General features: G+C 39.7%; 1 protein-coding gene across 1 annotated transcript in view; it reads left to right on the forward strand.

The window, feature by feature from the left end:
• The first annotated feature begins 391 nt into the window (after positions 1–391).
• Positions 392–16,982, forward strand: part of SORL1 (sortilin related receptor 1) — a 198,660-nt gene continuing 182,069 nt past the window's right edge. Inside the window, exon 1 of the mRNA XM_074215297.1 lies at positions 392–670. Within this exon, the coding sequence (XP_074071398.1) occupies positions 392–670 (279 nt within the window). The remainder of the gene's footprint in view (positions 671–16,982) is intronic.

The following is a 16,982-nucleotide window of genomic DNA, read 5'->3' on the forward strand; positions in this document are numbered from 1 at the left end:
GCGCTTTGTGTGCGCCCGGCTCCGGGGGGCTGGGGCGCGCTCCCCTCGCGGTGGGGCGCCCCCTCTGCACACAATGGAGGTGCCTGCGCGCCGGGGGGGCACCGGTGCCGTCCCTGGAGTGGGAGGGGCGGCGGGGGGGGGCGGTGCGCCCACGTGACGCGGCGGCCCCGGGAGCGCGCGGAGGCCGCGCGGGAGCCGGAGCGGAGCCGGAGCCGGGCCGGGCCGGGCCGGGCCGGGCCGCGCCGCGCCGCGCAGGCGGGGGAGGAGCAGGGCCGCCGCCGCCGCCGCCGCCGCCGCCGTTGGGTCTCCCGCCCGCCCGCTCGCGGGGCCTCCGGCTCGTTGCGCATTCTGTCCTGGCGGCGGCGCCACCTGCGCCAGCCAGCGCCGGAACATGGCGACGGGGAGCAGCTGCGGGGCGCCGCGGCTCCCTCTCCTCCTGGTCCTGCTGGCGCTCTCGCCCCCCTGGGCTCTGGCCCAGACCCGGAGCCTGCACGGGGCCGGGGCCCGGGCCGCGCGGCCCCAGGAGCGGGGCTTCTTCGCGCTGCGCGGCGGCGGCGGCGGCTCCGGCTCGGGGGATGCCGCCGGGGGCGCGAGCCGGGCGGCCGGGGAGCCGCGGAGCAGGCGCAGCGCGGCCGCCCGGCAGCCCGAGCCCGTGAAGGTGTACGGACAGGTGAGTGCCGCCCGGCCCCGCGCGCCCCGCGCCTCCGCGCCCCGCCGGCCGCCGCGGAGCGGGTGCGCCCAGCCCGCACCTGGAGCCGGCGGGGCCGGGCGGCCGGGCACCTCCTCAGCTGCCCCCGGGGCTGGTGCCCGGCCCTGCCGCGGCCGCCGCGAGAAAGCCGGAGTGACGGTTCGGTGGAGGGTTCCCCCTTTAGTCGCTTCCTTCTAAAAAGGGCAGAGTCCGGCGTGCCCGGCGAGCCGGCGGCCGGGCCGGGGCCCCCACCCGGGCGGCCGGCGCCTTCCCTGCCGCGCGGGGACGGCGAGCAGGTTACCGTGGGAGAGGACAGAGCGCGAGGCTGCCCGCGCCCGCCGTGGCAGGGAGCCCGCCGCGGCCGGGCAGGGGGCGGGCGCGCCCGGCTCCCGGCAGGGCTGTTCTCTTTCCTCCGTCAAGTAGAAACCAAAGGACCGGGCCCGGGTGCAGCCCCGGGTGCAGCCCCGGCTCTGCCCCGGCTCTGCCCCGGCTCTGCCCCGGCTCTGCCCCGGGTGCAGCCCCGGCTCTGCCCCGGCTCTGCCCCGGCTCTGCCCCGGCTCTGCCCCGGGTGCAGCCCCGGCTCTGCCCCGGCTCTGCCCCGGGTGCAACCCCGGCTCTGCCCCGGCTCCTGGCATCTTCCGGATCGCTAGAGCCCCGGGAGCAGAGCCGGGGGGCCCGAAGGCCCTTCCGAGGGGCTCCAGAGCAGCGCCTTGATTTTGTCATGAAGAGGCTGAGGACCGAGTTGGAGGCAGTGACTTGCGCAAGGTCGCGCACAGCAGTACAGGGGAAAGCGCCTTGGATTGAAAGCCCTTGTGCCTGGGTTCAAGTGCGGACTTTGACATTTATTTTCCCCTTGTGAGTTGAGGGTCACTTAGCCTCTCTGCTTCATTATTTTCCCGTATAAAATGACCTCCAAAGCCCCTTCCATCCCTGCATTTATGGTCCTCCTTCCTTCTCTTTCTACTCCTTTCCTCCCCCAGACTGCACCCTTTTGAGAATAAGGTGCCGGGGCTTAACTTGTTAGGGTATTATATATGATGAAATGCCTACTGGTTTAAGCTGGTAACCAGGAGCTTTTTCCTGCATCCCTGGTCGAGATTTTGGATATATTCTTATATAACATGTGCATATGTCCTGTTAGAGGGAGATCTCATTTGCTTACTTGTCTTGTGAATCCTGATTTCCCCTCTCTCTGAAGCTCCACTTGCTTGTTTTTGATTCAAGTCCCAGCTACAGAACGGGGACACGGACATCAGTGATGTATGTGTGTGTGTGGGAGGGAAGAGTGAGTCTTCCTAGTGGACTAGTTCACCCAACAATTATAGGGCAGTCTCCTCAAGGAAGGACACAGCAACCCCCTCCGGATCCCAGTCGCCTTTCAACAGTTAGATTGATGGAGAGGTTTTCCTTTGTTTTAAAAATATGGATGCAGTTTTTATTCCAGGATTTGATTTTTGTAAGGTCTTTAGGGCCTGGAGTAGCTGAAATGAGTTAATGCTCCCATTTGGGGGTAGGTCACTCTTCCCCTCCCCACAAGCTGCTTTTTTTCACTGGGCTTTCTAGAATGAGTGAGTTCTCTAGAAGAATCATGGGAAACAGTCATGTCACCCCAAAGCATGAAAAACAGACTGCTTTTTTTAGGCTGTGGCAGTCTTAAAAAAAATCACTCTTCTCTTTTGGGAAATGTGACTATGGGCTTAATCTGTAGCATAAAGGATTTAGGTTAGAAATAAGAAAGAACTTTCTGGAAGGGATTGAGGGAATTTGCAGACTCTTCTTACTGTCCTGAGCAAAAGGATCAAATTCACAACCCATTTGAGATGATTGGTATGGACCCACGTACTAAAATAGGGGTTCTTAACTGTTTTTGAGTCAAGGATCCCTTTGGTAGTCTGATGAAACCTGCCCTCTTCTTAGAATGATGTTTTTAAAATATGTAAAATGCATAAGATTTCAAAGGAAACTGAAGGTTAGTGAAAATAGATATAATGGTTCTTTCCCCATCCAGGTTTATATCATCTTTTGGGGGGATCCCTAGAGAGGCAACCTACCCCTTTGAGAGGAAGCCTGTTGAAGTGGATGGAGAGCTTGGAGTTTGGATGATAAATGTGCTCAAATTTTGCAGCAGAAACTTCTCAGATGTTTGACTGTGATCAAGTCATTTGACTTCTCAATTTCCTCCTATGTAAAATGGGGATAATAATCAGCCTCTAAAGGGGTATTGTTAGGCTCAAATTACTTTCCCCAGCTATATAATTGTCAACTCTGTTTCCCTTCCTCTGTTTCTGAGCCTTAGAGTCTTTCAAGAGTACTCTGAATATGCATGATGTCCCACCTCTTAGTAGGCACAGTGGGAGGAGGAAGAGGAGGAGGAAGAAGAGGTGGAGGAGGGAAGGGGAAGAGAGGATAGGGAGGGATGATGGGAAGATTATCTTTCCTGCCTGTGGGAACTTAAGAGTTTAATGAGGAGCCAAGACACATGTAGCTTTAGACATATAAATACAAGTGACAGAAACCAATAAAGGTAGACAGAAACAGCCGCAACTGTACAGAGATTTATTGGAGGCCTTTGTAACTGGGAACAGAAGGACCCAGTAACCAGGGAGGTGGACCAGTGAGGGGCCAGGTGGGGCTCTACGACCAAAGAGAGTATGCAGCTCCTTGCCCTTTTGACATTCCATAAGGGGTCAGAGGAGGGGTTGTTCTCCTGGCAGCCCCAATTAAAGAAGGGATACTCAGCATTGTTTTATGTCAGCCACTGTTGCTGATGGTCGTAAACACTAAGAAAAATCATATCATCTGGGGGTGACCTTGAAATTACCAGCTGCAGGACTTTTATATTCATGAGGGAAAAAAGAAAGGCATTAGTCTGTCATTCTAGGAGGAGGCTACCTCAGAAATCCTGGGTCCAAGTTATAGACTTTCTTGTGGCTTTGGGTTGTTGCTAGTCAGTTTGACCCAGGTCTCAGTTTCCACTACTTTAATGTAGGAAAGACAATTCTTGTCTTAACTTTCCTAGTAGAATATTTGTATGACAAATATCAAAATATGATAGTATATTCAAAAGCAATTTGATGTCAATTATGTTCAACTTAATTCAACAAATGTTTATCATGCCATGAATGCATTATGGTAGGGATGGGGAATATAAAGAAAAAATGAAATGACACAGACACTGCCTTCAATGAATTGATAATCTAATTGAGGAGGGATAAGGCAACTTCACAGATAACTATAAATTATATAGTTATATTATAGTTATATATGTGGTTATATATAATTGTCATATATTAAAAACATAGATTCATAATATAATAATAATGCATGTATGTCTATAGATAAAAATATGTTATCTTCCCCACTCCCCAACTCTACCCCATTTATATTTTTATATATGTATACAATATGATCTATTGTATGTATATTGTATCTATCTATCTAAGCAATAGATAAAGTGCTACACATAGAACCCAAAAAGACTTGAGGTCAAATCCTGCCTCAGACCTTTACAAGTTCTGTGACTCTGAGTAAGTTATTGAGCCTCTCTGTCTCAGTTTTCTCATCTGGAAAATGGTGGTGATAATAATACCCACCTCTTAGGTTTGTTGTGAGGATCAATGAGTTAATATTTGTAAAGTGCTTTGCAAACTTTAATGAACTGTACACATGTTATCAATAATAATAATGGTCATTAGTTATTATTATGTGATGAGTACATAGGAGAGGTATAAAGGTAGTAGGAAGAGATTTGAGGAGGGAGAAATCACATAGGTAGGAAATTTAAGTGTAATCTTTATGGAAGAGGTGCCACCTGACCTGGTTGACCTTGAAAGATGGAAAATATTTTATTAGACAGTCATGTAAGGGAGACCATTCTAAGCATAGTGGATAGCTTACTTAAGAAACATGGAAGCTGGGGAAAGGCTGAACAAGATTAGAAAATGGTGAGGAGTTGAGTTTGACTGGAAGACTATGCTTGCCAAGAATCTGTCCAAGTGGCTAAGCTGGAAGAAGGCTGATGCTTGGTTAATAACTGAAAGTGCTGTCCTCTCTCTCATTGAATCTTTTCATTGGATATCTAGGTAAAAGCATAGGAATTCCATTACCTAGAGAAGGGAAGTCTTGGGGAAATGGTGCATTAGAGTTATGGGAAGGAAGGACTCTTGTAATATAAATGGGATATTTCACATGTGAGTACTTGACCAGGTTTTTATAATAGATTCTTATGGTCTGAAGGATAATCAGGTAGTGAACCTGTGGGATGATAAAATCCAAGTTTATCTTTGGATATTTTAAAGATTATTTAGAATATTGAACTTGAAATCAGAAGACCTGGTTTTTAGGTCCAAGCTCTAGCTTTTAGAAGCTGTTACCATGGGCCTATTTCTTTTTAAAATTTTTATGTGCATCCCCCTTCTTGTTTAAAAAAAAATCCAAATTTTATTTTATTTTCACTTCTGAATTCTTTCTCTCCCTACTTCCCCTCCCCCACCTATTGAAAAAGCAAGAAAAACAAAACCCATTAAAATTTGTGTAGTCATGCAAAACAAATTCCTGCATTAGCTACCTCCCAAAAGAAGGAAAGAGACAAAGGAAGAAAAGAAAATATGCTTCAGTCTTTACTCTTGAGTCTATTAGCTCCCTATTTGGAGGTGGATAGCATATATCATCCTAAGTCCTTTGAAATTGTGGTTGGTCATTGTGTTGATTAGAATTCTTAAGTCTTTCATAGTTGATTATCTTTACAATATTATTACTGTAGAAATTATTTTCTTGGTTCTGCTCCATGTTTTAATCATTTTTATTCAAGTATTTCCAGTTTTTTTTTTTTCTGGAAACATCCCTTTCAGCATTTCAGATGGCAAAATAGTATTCTTTCACATTAATATTACCATATTTTGTTCAGCTATTCCCCAAATGATAGGTATACCCTCAGTTTCTAATTCTTTGCCACTTCAAAAAAAGCTGCTGTAGATATTTTTGTCCATATGCTTCATTTTCCTCTGTCTTTGATCTTGTTATGTAGACCTACTAAGCAATAATTCCTGGGCCCTATTTCTAACTTAGTTTTAACTCTAGTTTCTTCACTAATAAAATGCAGATAATAGTTCTTTTCATCTCAGACAATTCTTGTGAAAAGTGTTCACATGGAAATGTGAATTATCATTAAGTTTGCATAGCAATAAAGTCTTGAGTGGTAGAGAGTTGGTTTAGGAGTCAGGAAGAGCCCTTGTCTCTGATTCAGCAGGCTTTGTGATCCTGACTGAGTTACTCAACCTCTCAATGCTCCAGGAAGTTATTTTAAAAATATGTTAGCCATACTATGTAGTATTTATATTATATAGCCTTTCTTGAAGTGGAAATTTATTGCTTTATATTTTGAATCCTCTCATGTTCTGCATTGATTTTTCTTATTTTTATTTAAATTTAAGCTAAAGAACTATTAAATTTTTAAAAAGAAAAAAAAAAGAAAATATAAGTTGCCCAGTAGATGTTAATGTGCATTTGTGGAGGAAATTTCCTCACCGGTAGTTTCCTAATGAAATCATAGGTTTGCTTAAAAAAAAAAGTTTAAATTCATAATTCTAACACAAAAGAGTTCTTAACCAAGATTGAGTTGGTTTATTTTATTAGTTTTTTTTTGAGGAAAGTCTTTTAGAATGCTCAAGTATAGCTGCAGGTTTATTTTTCACCTAACAATCTTTCTCTTCATGTGCTTTTTAGAAGATAGGTAGGATTCAGTGTCTTGAAAATAAGGTGTCAGTTACATTAGAGGGCTCCCAAACAAAGGAAGGCCTTTTGGAGTGGAATGCTGTTTGGCCTTTGGTCTAGTTTTCTTTGATTTTTGCCTGATCTAAATTCCTGGGGAAAGAATGAGAGGTTGAATCCAAAACTAGGATGCCCAATCTGTGTGTTCCCAATAGAAGTGGAGAAGCCAGTGTACATTGGTATTTCTGTGAGTGTCAAGTGTGTGTCATCAATTTGTAGATAACTAGTTTATATGTAATTTTTGAAGATCATAGGGCTTTGCTGTGAAAATTGTTTTGGGGATAAATGAACAGGATCAGAGAATCTTAGGGTAGGAAGGGACAGTAGAGATTGTTTTGTCCAAACATCCAGGGGTCAGGTTGTCCTATTTTTCTCTTGCTTCCTTTCTAGTTCCTCTAGCAGCTACCAAACTTGTGTCTATTTTATACTTTATGTAGAATTTAGGACTGAGGGTAGTTTGGGATTGAATGATTAGAGACAAAAAGATCCTAGGGAAGGGAAAGGTCAGAAGTATTTATTAATCACCTTTCCATGTGTTGATCACTGTTCTCAGCATTTTTTACAAAAATTATTCCATTTGTACCTCATGGCAATCCTGGTGGGAAGGTGCTGTCATGACCCCTCATTTTACAGTTGAGGAAGCTGAGACTCACCAAGGTGAAATGACTTGCTCCTAATCTAGAATTTGAACCCAGGTCCAAAAGTAGTTGAATATTATTCATGGATTTCACTTATCCTTGCCCCCAATATCAGGAAATGATGGTGTCCACTCTGTGTATCCTCAAAATATACATGTTGGTTTCATGATTGTGAATGTCAGTGGGTTCTTGCTCCCAGTTTCAGGGAGAACGCACTAGGTGGGGAACTCCTTGTACTCAACATCAAGTACACAATGGTGGATTTGGAGTGCCATGGTCTCTGAGTCTTCTTCCAGCTCTGATAATCCATGGTTCATTGTCCATGGCTCATGGTCCACTGTGTGCACATCACTGAGATGATCTAGGCTCAGAAGAGTAGGAGTTTCTTGTTCCGGAAGAAGCCAATCTCCTCACAATTTTCAATTGAATAAATATATATATATATATATATATATATTTTTAAGTGATTGCTCTGTAGAAGGCCTTGTGCTAGAGATCCAAACAAAACAGTTTGTATCAAAGCCCTGAAAAAGTTTATGTCCTCTCTGGGATTGGATATAACTCCAAGTACATATGTAAGAAAGTACAAAGTCATACAAAGTAATTTCAAGAAAAATGATCAGAGGAACAATCAGGAAGAAACAGGTACTGGAGGGACAGATGCTCCAATGAAAATTTGAGATTTGAGATGGCAGTGGTAAGAAGGGAGGGAGGTAATTCTGATATGGGGCCTTGGGTCAGAGTAAAATAGATTTAGAGATCTAAGTGACCTTAGAGTTAATTCCAATTCATTATATCCAATTTTTCCAATCCTCATTTTTTTAAATGAGGAAATTGAGGCCCAGAGAGAGATGAGATGATTTCCCAATATCATGGAGGTGATAAATATTCTCGGAGTCCAAGTCCAATGCCATAGATATATAAAATCATGGAATGGGAGATGGAATTTATTGGGTTCTGAGAGTCCAAATCCATTGCTGAGGTCATATAAAATCATGGAATGGTAATTGGAATTTATCTGGTTAAGGTGTAGCTAGCAGACCATGTAGACTGGATAGAGAGTCTGGGATGGGGAAATAACATGAAGTAAAAATGGAAAGATAGGTGGGAGCCAGAATGTGGAGGCCTAAGGATTTGGATTTTATTATGAAGGTAATAGGAAGCCTGGAGATCCCTGAAAGAGGGTGGTGGCGATATGGTTAGGTCACTCTTTTTAGGAATATCCTTTTAGCAGCTGTGGGGATGATGGATTGGAGAAGAAGGAAACCAGACACAGGGAAACACATTAGGAGATGGTTGTAATCGTTGAGGCAAAAGGTGATGAGGATTCGAGTATAAATGGAAAGGACTAGATCCTAGGGATGCTGTGGTAATAGAACTGAGAAGACTTTTCAACTAGTAGGATGTAGTAGTTGAGGAAGAGGGAAGAGTTCAGTGATAGATAACAATAACTCCAAAGAAATTGACTGGAAAGATAGTGATGCAACAGCAGAAATGGAGAAATTTGGTGGAAGGATAAGAGAGAGAAGTTGAGGACAAATTCTACTATCTAAAACCATCAGAATAAGTGGATAAAGGTCATGGAGTTCATCATGATTCCAACCTTAGTCTCATAATCCTATGAATTGATATTTATTTTTATTTTTTTGTACGTGTATATGAAAGTACCTTGAGATCTGGGATACAAGAATAAGGAAAGGTGATTTGGACTGCAAATAATGACCAATGATGATAACAAAGCAAAGTCTTCTTTGTGTCCGGGTGGACCTAAGGGCTGTACTTTGGAAGTTATCCACTTACAGATAACATTCATTATCAGTGGTGTCATCTTTGTACTCAAAGGCAGCTAGTTGTTATCTACAGTAAAGAACTGAGTGGACCCAGGATACAAACAACTTAAATAGCAGATTTAACAGATGATATATTTGGAAAGATTTTGATCTTGAGAGGAGTGGATTTACCTTTCTAATTGTATATTGCTTATGTTAATATAAAAATAAATTTATTTTCCTTGAAATCTAGGTGATATGGGAGTTTCAGTAAATGTGATGGAGAAAGCAGGTTTAGGTTTTAACATTGGGATTATTTAAAATAATCCATAAAAGCAATTGAAAATTGATTTCATAAAAATCAATAAAAGTTCGGCTAGTATAAGGACCTTGCTTTTTTTTTTTAAAAAGAGCTCTTTCTATTTAATTTGAAAGGGAAAGTCAAGATTTTTGCTTAGTGGAAAGCAAAAGATTTTTTAAAAACTTTCTATGAAAAATTTGAGATTACAGTTTATGTAGAAAGAAATGCAGATTTCTGGGGTAGGGAAGACTATTCTCAGTTGACAGGTATAAGGACAGATATCCATTGGCAGAATGCATATTTATTCTGGCCACGTAGAAGCAGAAATCAATTTCCCTTGGTCTGAAATGAGTCGCAGTTAATTCTGACCTAATTCATTGGCATATCGACCTATGGACCTTGAGCTTTCTTTGAAGAGATGGCCCAGACTGTTGGTTAGCTTTGGACTGGTTGATAGTATGAATAGCTAGCTAGTAATTAATAGAACTCGATATGTGCCAACCACTGTGCCAAGCTGTTTACAATGATTACCTCATTGGATCCTCACAATGGTCCTGGGAGGTAGACTTTCCTGGGAGGTAGACTTTTTTTCCCCCCATGGGAGGCTCTCTGGCAAGATGGGATACAGGTATCTTGGACTGGTAAATTCATTTTTGCTAAATGCCCTAGCTCCTTGGAACCTCAGTTTCCCCATTTCTGCTAACTAGTTTTATTATGCTGCTTTGAGGTTTGTAAAGTTCCTTACAAAAATTGTCTCATTTTATCCTCACAAACTGAGGAGGGAGATAGTATTATTATTATTATTCCCATTTTACTGATGAGGAAATTGAGACAAAAAGAATTCACATGACTTGCCCAAAACTCATGAGATAGTAAGTGTCAGAGGCTAGATTTAACTAGTCTTCCTGACTCCAGACCCATTTATCTATCCATCATGCCACCTCACTGCTTCTGATGTCTGGAATCGACTTCCTTGCTATTGACAAACAGCAGTAAAAGGGAACTTAAAATAATCATGTTCTAATAATCTATCTGGTCGTCATTGGTCACAGTGACGGGAACCAGGTGTGTCACCCCTGCTACTTGCTGGGAAACATTGCTTTCTTGGCTTGAGGATCTGTAGCCAGGTGGACTTTCATCCTGCCTGTTTGATTCAGTTCCTCCTCTTCCCAGAGGTAAGGTGACTTAGTCCTTTCCCTGGGGAGAAATCATCACCGCCTTGAAGCCATGGTAACAGTAAATACTGCCATTGTTTCCATCACAAATAGGTGATAGAGAGAAAGCAAGATCTTAGATCTGGAAAACCCCGGTTTTTATAGCCTTAGAATTTCCGACTCTCTGTGTGTGTGTGTGTGTGTGTGTGTGTGTGTGTGTGTGTGTCTGTGTCTGTGTCTGTGTCTGTGTGTGTGTGTGTGTGTGTGTGTGTGTGTGTGAGAGAGAGAGAGACAGACAGACAGACAGACAGACACAGGATGGCAGAGAAAGTGATAGAGGCAGAGAGCCTTTAGTGTTTGTGGGAGAAGTCACTTTGGTAGTCTTAACAATCTAATGACCTTCTTGCAAGTCACTTCTCATTTGTAAATTTAGGGAGTAAGACTAAATGACCCCTGAAATCCCTTGTACTCTCATTTTATAATGTATGATCCTTGATTCTTTTATTGACTTTTTAAAAATTTTGAACTTCTCAAACATCAAATAAAACTAAAAAAAATTTCCCTGTATAGAAGAAAGGGATTATCCATGGAACTATGAATTAGTATCATTCAGAACTTGTTTTTTTTTTGAAGTATATATTAAATTAATTATGGAACTTTCAGACATGCCCTGATTATCTGGTTCCTTCTGACTTCCTTGTTTTCCCTCTTTATTTTTTTGGAAACCTATCTCCAGTCTCCTTTTCCATCCTTTTCCCCCTTCCTTTCTCATTTGAAAAACAAAGCCAAGTAGAACTTTTGTAACCTTAAGAACAAATTTCTGCATTGGTTATATCCAAATATGTAAGTCTCATTCTCTGTCTTGTATTTTCTTATCTCTTTCAGGAGGTGGGTAGCATGCTTGATCTGAAATTGTTATTGATCAGAGTTCTTAGATCATTCAGAGATGTTTTTCTTACATTGTTCTTATTGAATAAATTTATACAGGTTCTTCTCACTTCACCTTGCATAAGTTCATATAAATCTTCTTAGGTTATGTCCTGGTGTCATATCCTATGGCAAAACATTTCATTACATTCTTAAACCATGATTTGTGTAATATTTCCCTAATTGATTATTTCCAGTTCTTTGCTACTACAAAAAGAGCTTCAATAATTTTTTTTTTAACTTATAGAGACTTTGATCTTTTAAGCCTAGAGGCCTAGTATCACTGGATCAAAGGGCATATGTGATTTAGTTGCAATTGTTTTCTGATGGTTGGTTTAATTTCACTGTTCCACTATTTTTCTTTTTTGTCATCATTGCCAATATGAGTTGCTTTAACTTTCATTTCATAAATTATTAGTGATTTGAAGCATTTTTCTTCTGTGATAGATTCTATTTCTTTCTTAGAAAACTTTATATCCTTTGATTATTTATCAAATGGAGATGGTTTATTTCCTAAGTTTCTTTTCCTTGTCTTATTGCTATGGTTAGCATTTTGAGTGCTCTATGAAGTAATGATGATGATGAACTTCTACTTGATCATTGATCTTATTTTCAAGGTCTCTAATTTTTGCCTATTAAATAATGTCAATTCTTGGTTTTAGGTATATATATATATATGTATATATATATTTCTTATGTTAAGAAATGTATATTTAGTCATATGTTTTCTTGTGTGTGTGTGTTTTATAGTAGAAATGAGTCTTAATTTTATCAAGTCTTTTTTGCATCTGATGCGAAAACCAGATGATTATTGTTATTCTTGTTACTCGTGTTGTCATTTATATTTATAGTTGTACTAATATTGAACCAGCTCTGGATTCTTGGTACAAATCCAACCTGGTCATAGTGTAAAATCTTTGTGATATCTTGCTGTATATCAAGACCATATTTGTATTATAGAAGGAATATTTTTGCATTTTAATGTTTTGTAAATATTCACCCATTCTAGGCAAAATATCATTTTTGGCATATAATTGGAGCAAAATATTTTCTAATAATATCCTTTATTGTGATTTGTCCTTTTTCATTTTTGATATTGGTGATTTGGATTTTTTTCTTTTTAAAATCAATTTAGCTAGTGGTTTATTTTTATTTCATTCCCCCCCACCCAAATGGCTCCTACTTTTATCTATATATTCAATGATTTTTTTTTCTTTGAATTCTGTTAATCTCTTTTTGAGTTTCAGAATTTCTGTTTTGGTGTTTGCGTTTAAATATTTTTGGAGGGGGTTCTAGTTTACTTATTTAACTCTATCATTTGGTTGTTATTAATTTGAAATTCTGTATTTGAGATCATTGTTCATATCCTTTTGACAGCCTACCTGTTTCTCCAATTTGTTTGTAATCCATTCTTTAATGGTCCTTTATTAAATATAATTTTAATTGCATCATGGTCATTAAATGATATCTCTAATTTTGCTTTTATGCATTTGTTTGTAAGGTTTTTAAAGCCCTAACATAGTCAAGTTTTGAAAAAGCATTCCTTGCAATGCTGAGAAATATGTATACTTCTTTTTCTATTTAGTAATTACCACAGAGATCTTCATTCCAGATTTTCTAAAATTCTATTTGCTACTTTAGTTTTTGCTTAGATTTATTTACCTCTGAAAGTAGTACAGTGAGATCTCCAGCTTGATAGTTTTTTACCCATTTCTCCCTGTGATTCATTTAGTATTTAGAAGCCATGTCATTTGCTGCATAAATATTAAGTATTGCCATTAATTCTTTGTCTGTAGTACCTTGCACAATAATTAATTTACTTATTTTTGCTGTTAAATTGTCTGAGATCATGATTGCTACCCTAGCAATTTTTAAATTTTTAAAAAATTTATTTAAGGAGCAGTGGGATTAAGTGTCCTGCCCAAGGTACACGGCTAGGCAATTATTAAATGTTCAAGGTTGGATTTGAACTCAGGTCCTCCTGACTCCAGGGCTGGTGCTCTATCCACTGCACCACCTAGCTGCCTTCTACCCCAACTTTTTTGAGTTCAGTTGAAGCATCATAAATTTACTGTTACAGTCGATTTTGTAATCTATTCTATTGTCTTCCCTTTTATGAGTGAACATCCCATTCGAATTCAAAGTTATGCTTGTTAATTGCACATTTCCCTCTTTGCTATTATTTTATATTTTTCCTTCTCTTTTCTCCTAGTTCCCTATTTATAAAGAAGAAAGAGGTTTTAGAATTAGAGTCTGTTTCTCCTCAATATTCTTATTCTTGATGCAGTCAGCTTTTTATATTTTTCCTTTGAAATCTGCTTTTTTATATATTATTTTGATTATCAATCAGAAAATAGCTGTTTTTCTTATTCATTTGGATAATTTCATGTATTTGTTTGTGTGTGTGTGTGTGTCTATCTGTCTGTCTTGGAAATGAGACCTTTATCAGAGAAATAGACTGCTTCCCGCCCCCCCTCCAGTTAATGTTTTCAATTCTAATTTACTTTATGTGAAAACTTTTTATATAATCAAAGTTGTCCATTTTATTTCCTTGCTCCTTTCTCCAACCTTTGTTTTTCATGAATGAGAATTTCTTAATCTCTTATCTGAAGATTAATTTCTTCCCTGCTCTTCTAATTCACTTATAATATGACTCTATATATCTAAGTCTTATATCCATTGAGATATAGTATATGAGGTGTTGGTTTTTACCTAATCTCTGTATTTCAAGAGTGTAAGTTGAAGCTATTGAACTAAATCTAATTTCTGGCTAGACTGATTGATCAAACACTAGGTCATTGAGTTCTTTTTCTTCTTTGTCTAGTTTTGTCTTCTTTTTCTTAACAGTATCTAATGATCTTGATATAATTTGAGATATGGAAATTTTATTCCCCCTTACTTTCTACCTTTTATAAATTATTTGCCTTGACATTCTGTATCTTTTGTTCTTCAGGATGAATTTTGTTATTGTTGACTTGTATAGAATGTTTCATATAGTACTGAGCTATAGATTAACTTAGGTAGTATTATCATTTTTATTATATTGGCATGGCCTAGTCATGAACACTGAATATTTATCCAGCTGCTTAAATTGTTAATTTTTTTCTTTAATACAGAGATTCATAACCCATTATTGTGACATGGATCCCTTTGACAGGCTAGTAAAACCTATAGGCCCCTTCTCAGAATAATTTTAAATATTTAATAAATATCTAACAATATTAAATAAAATATTTAAATAAAATTTAAAATATTTAAAATTAGAATTACAAAGAAAACCAATTATATTGAAATACAGTTTTCTAATTTAAATAAAAGAACAAATTCTTGGACCTCAGGTTAAGAAACTTGCTTTTTAAGTAATTTTATTTCTATTGGTATTATATATACTTTGTAAATATATTTGAAATTTTATTCAATTTGTGGATGTTTTGAATGGGTTTCTTTTCTATCATAGTTATTTCCTGATATGCCCTTTATCCCCTGATGTATAATAAAGAAAATCAATCAAACAAGAAAATCAATCAAACTGTTTTCTACATTCAGATCTGGTCTACCTCCTCAACCACACCCCTTCCTAAATAAAACAAGTATTTTATTATGTTCAGTTTAGTGGTCATTGAATCTACTATGAGTTCAGCTTCTAATTTACATTAGTGTAGTCATTTTATATATTGTTCTCCTAGTCCATTCATTCAGATCATGTCTTTTCATATTTATTTATCCTCATATTTGTTGTTTCATATAGCACAATACATTTATATGCCACCATTCATTCAACCATTCCTCAAATATATACCTACTTTGTCCCAAAATTCTTCTTCCCAAAAAAAGGCTACCCTGAATATTTCGATGTACATGGGACCTTTCTTTTTTGTCTCTGACTTTTCTGAGGTTCCTGCCTAGTGGGGGCATAACTGGACTCAAAACATGTAAATAACTATTTTTTTTTGCCAAATTGATGGGTGTGGCAGGTAGCAGGTTCTTAATAATTTTTTGTTGGTTTATTGATTATTTTTTATATGTCAACCCCCTCATTTTATAAAATGAGAAATAAGAAGCCCAAGTTGATGGGAATGACTAGCCTATTATTAGAGTTAGTAGCAGAAACCAAGTTTTCTGAGTTACTTGTCTCATACTCTTTCTATTATTTCGTAGGTACCTCTAAGTTTACTTTTGGGGAATCTCATGTCTTCCATCTCCTTTTATGGATGCCCGTCAAGGACTGCTCAAGTAGTAAAGGCTAACAGGACCCTGAGGCATCCTTTGTGTTTTGCAGGGGTCCCTTGGACCTCCCCTTCTGAAGGGGGAGTTCTCCATTGTTCCCCTCTCCATTATTGATAGCATCTACAGTGTCTGTCTAGAGATTCAAGATAGAAATAGAATTTTGAGTATAAAAACAGTTGTCTTATTCCATACCCTTTATTTCCAGTGCAGTTGCTGATTTGCCTGGGTATGACCAAGACTTCTCTTTCTTTGTTGTTCACTCTATAGAGGGGTACTGAGAAAGAATCTGACTAGGGACATGGTCTCCATCACTTCACATAAACACTCACTGCTGCTGGCATGGCTGGAGAAGTTTAATTGATCATGGCCATTGCTCCCGCAGGCTTTTGACTCTGGAAAATCGGGACCTCTCAGGATGATTTATCTCCAGTTCTTCAATTAGATTAAAAAAAACAGCCACGCATTCTCAGAAAGGCAAGCTGATGTAATTATCTCCGAAATCTGGCTTGCAGACAAGGGCAATAAGATTGAGGTTATGTAAACCTGTTCTGAGGAGTAGAGGGATCAGCTGGGAATGTCTAGAGCTTACTACCCTCCCTCTTTTTCTCTTTTGAACAAAGAATTTCTAGCAGAACTATGCAGGAAAAAGACTAGTCTTTGGGGAAGGAAATCCCTCTCCCTAAGTCACTGTGGATTGATTGAGGACAGCAGTCAGGTCAAGGTATAGGTAATAAAATATAAATGTGGAATTTTCAAAATTCTGGACTGTAAGGGAAAGTGTGACATCGAGGCTAGAAACATAAATCTTAAATAACCATTTTAAGACTTGAAAGTGTTTCCTGGGGAAGCAGGTAGTGGTTAGTGATGAAGAAATTATAAAGAGATTTGGAAGTATTGAGTAACTGTAGGGTTGTGAGTTCTATGGGGAAAAGCTAATGAACTCATCAAGAGTGGAGTTTCTAGTAGAAATCTTAGGATTTTTGATCTAGTTATGTAGTTTTACACTGTCACTCCCTCTTTCCTTCATAGTCCCTCCCATTTTACAGATGTGAAATGATTTGGCTAAGGTCCCACAGGTCATACTTATCAGAGTCAAGATTTGTATCATTTGGGTAAGGTGAAAAAAACTTTGTCAGAGGACTTGGCTTTGCTCCTTGCTACCTGTGGAACCTTGGTTAAGTTACTCAGGATTTCTAGAGCCCAGTATCTTCATTTGTAAAATGCATCTCTGGATAAGGCCGTCATCACCCCACCCCTAGATCATAGTGATAGCTATAGAGACAAAGAGGTAGGAGAGGGGGAGGGGAGGGAATGAACACTTCCTCTACTTACAGTCCTGAACCATCAGTTAAATAAACATTTACTAAATGTTGTATCCTACAGTGCCCAGTACTTTCTAAGCTTTGGAGATTCAAAAGGTGGCAAAAGACAGTCCCTGCCCTTAAGGAGCTCACAATTTAATGGGGGAAACAGTTTGTTAACAAATTTATACAAATACACTAGAGCTTA

This window comes from Macrotis lagotis, chromosome 1 (genome assembly GCF_037893015.1).
Source record: "Macrotis lagotis isolate mMagLag1 chromosome 1, bilby.v1.9.chrom.fasta, whole genome shotgun sequence".
NCBI lineage: Eukaryota > Metazoa > Chordata > Mammalia > Peramelemorphia > Peramelidae > Macrotis > Macrotis lagotis.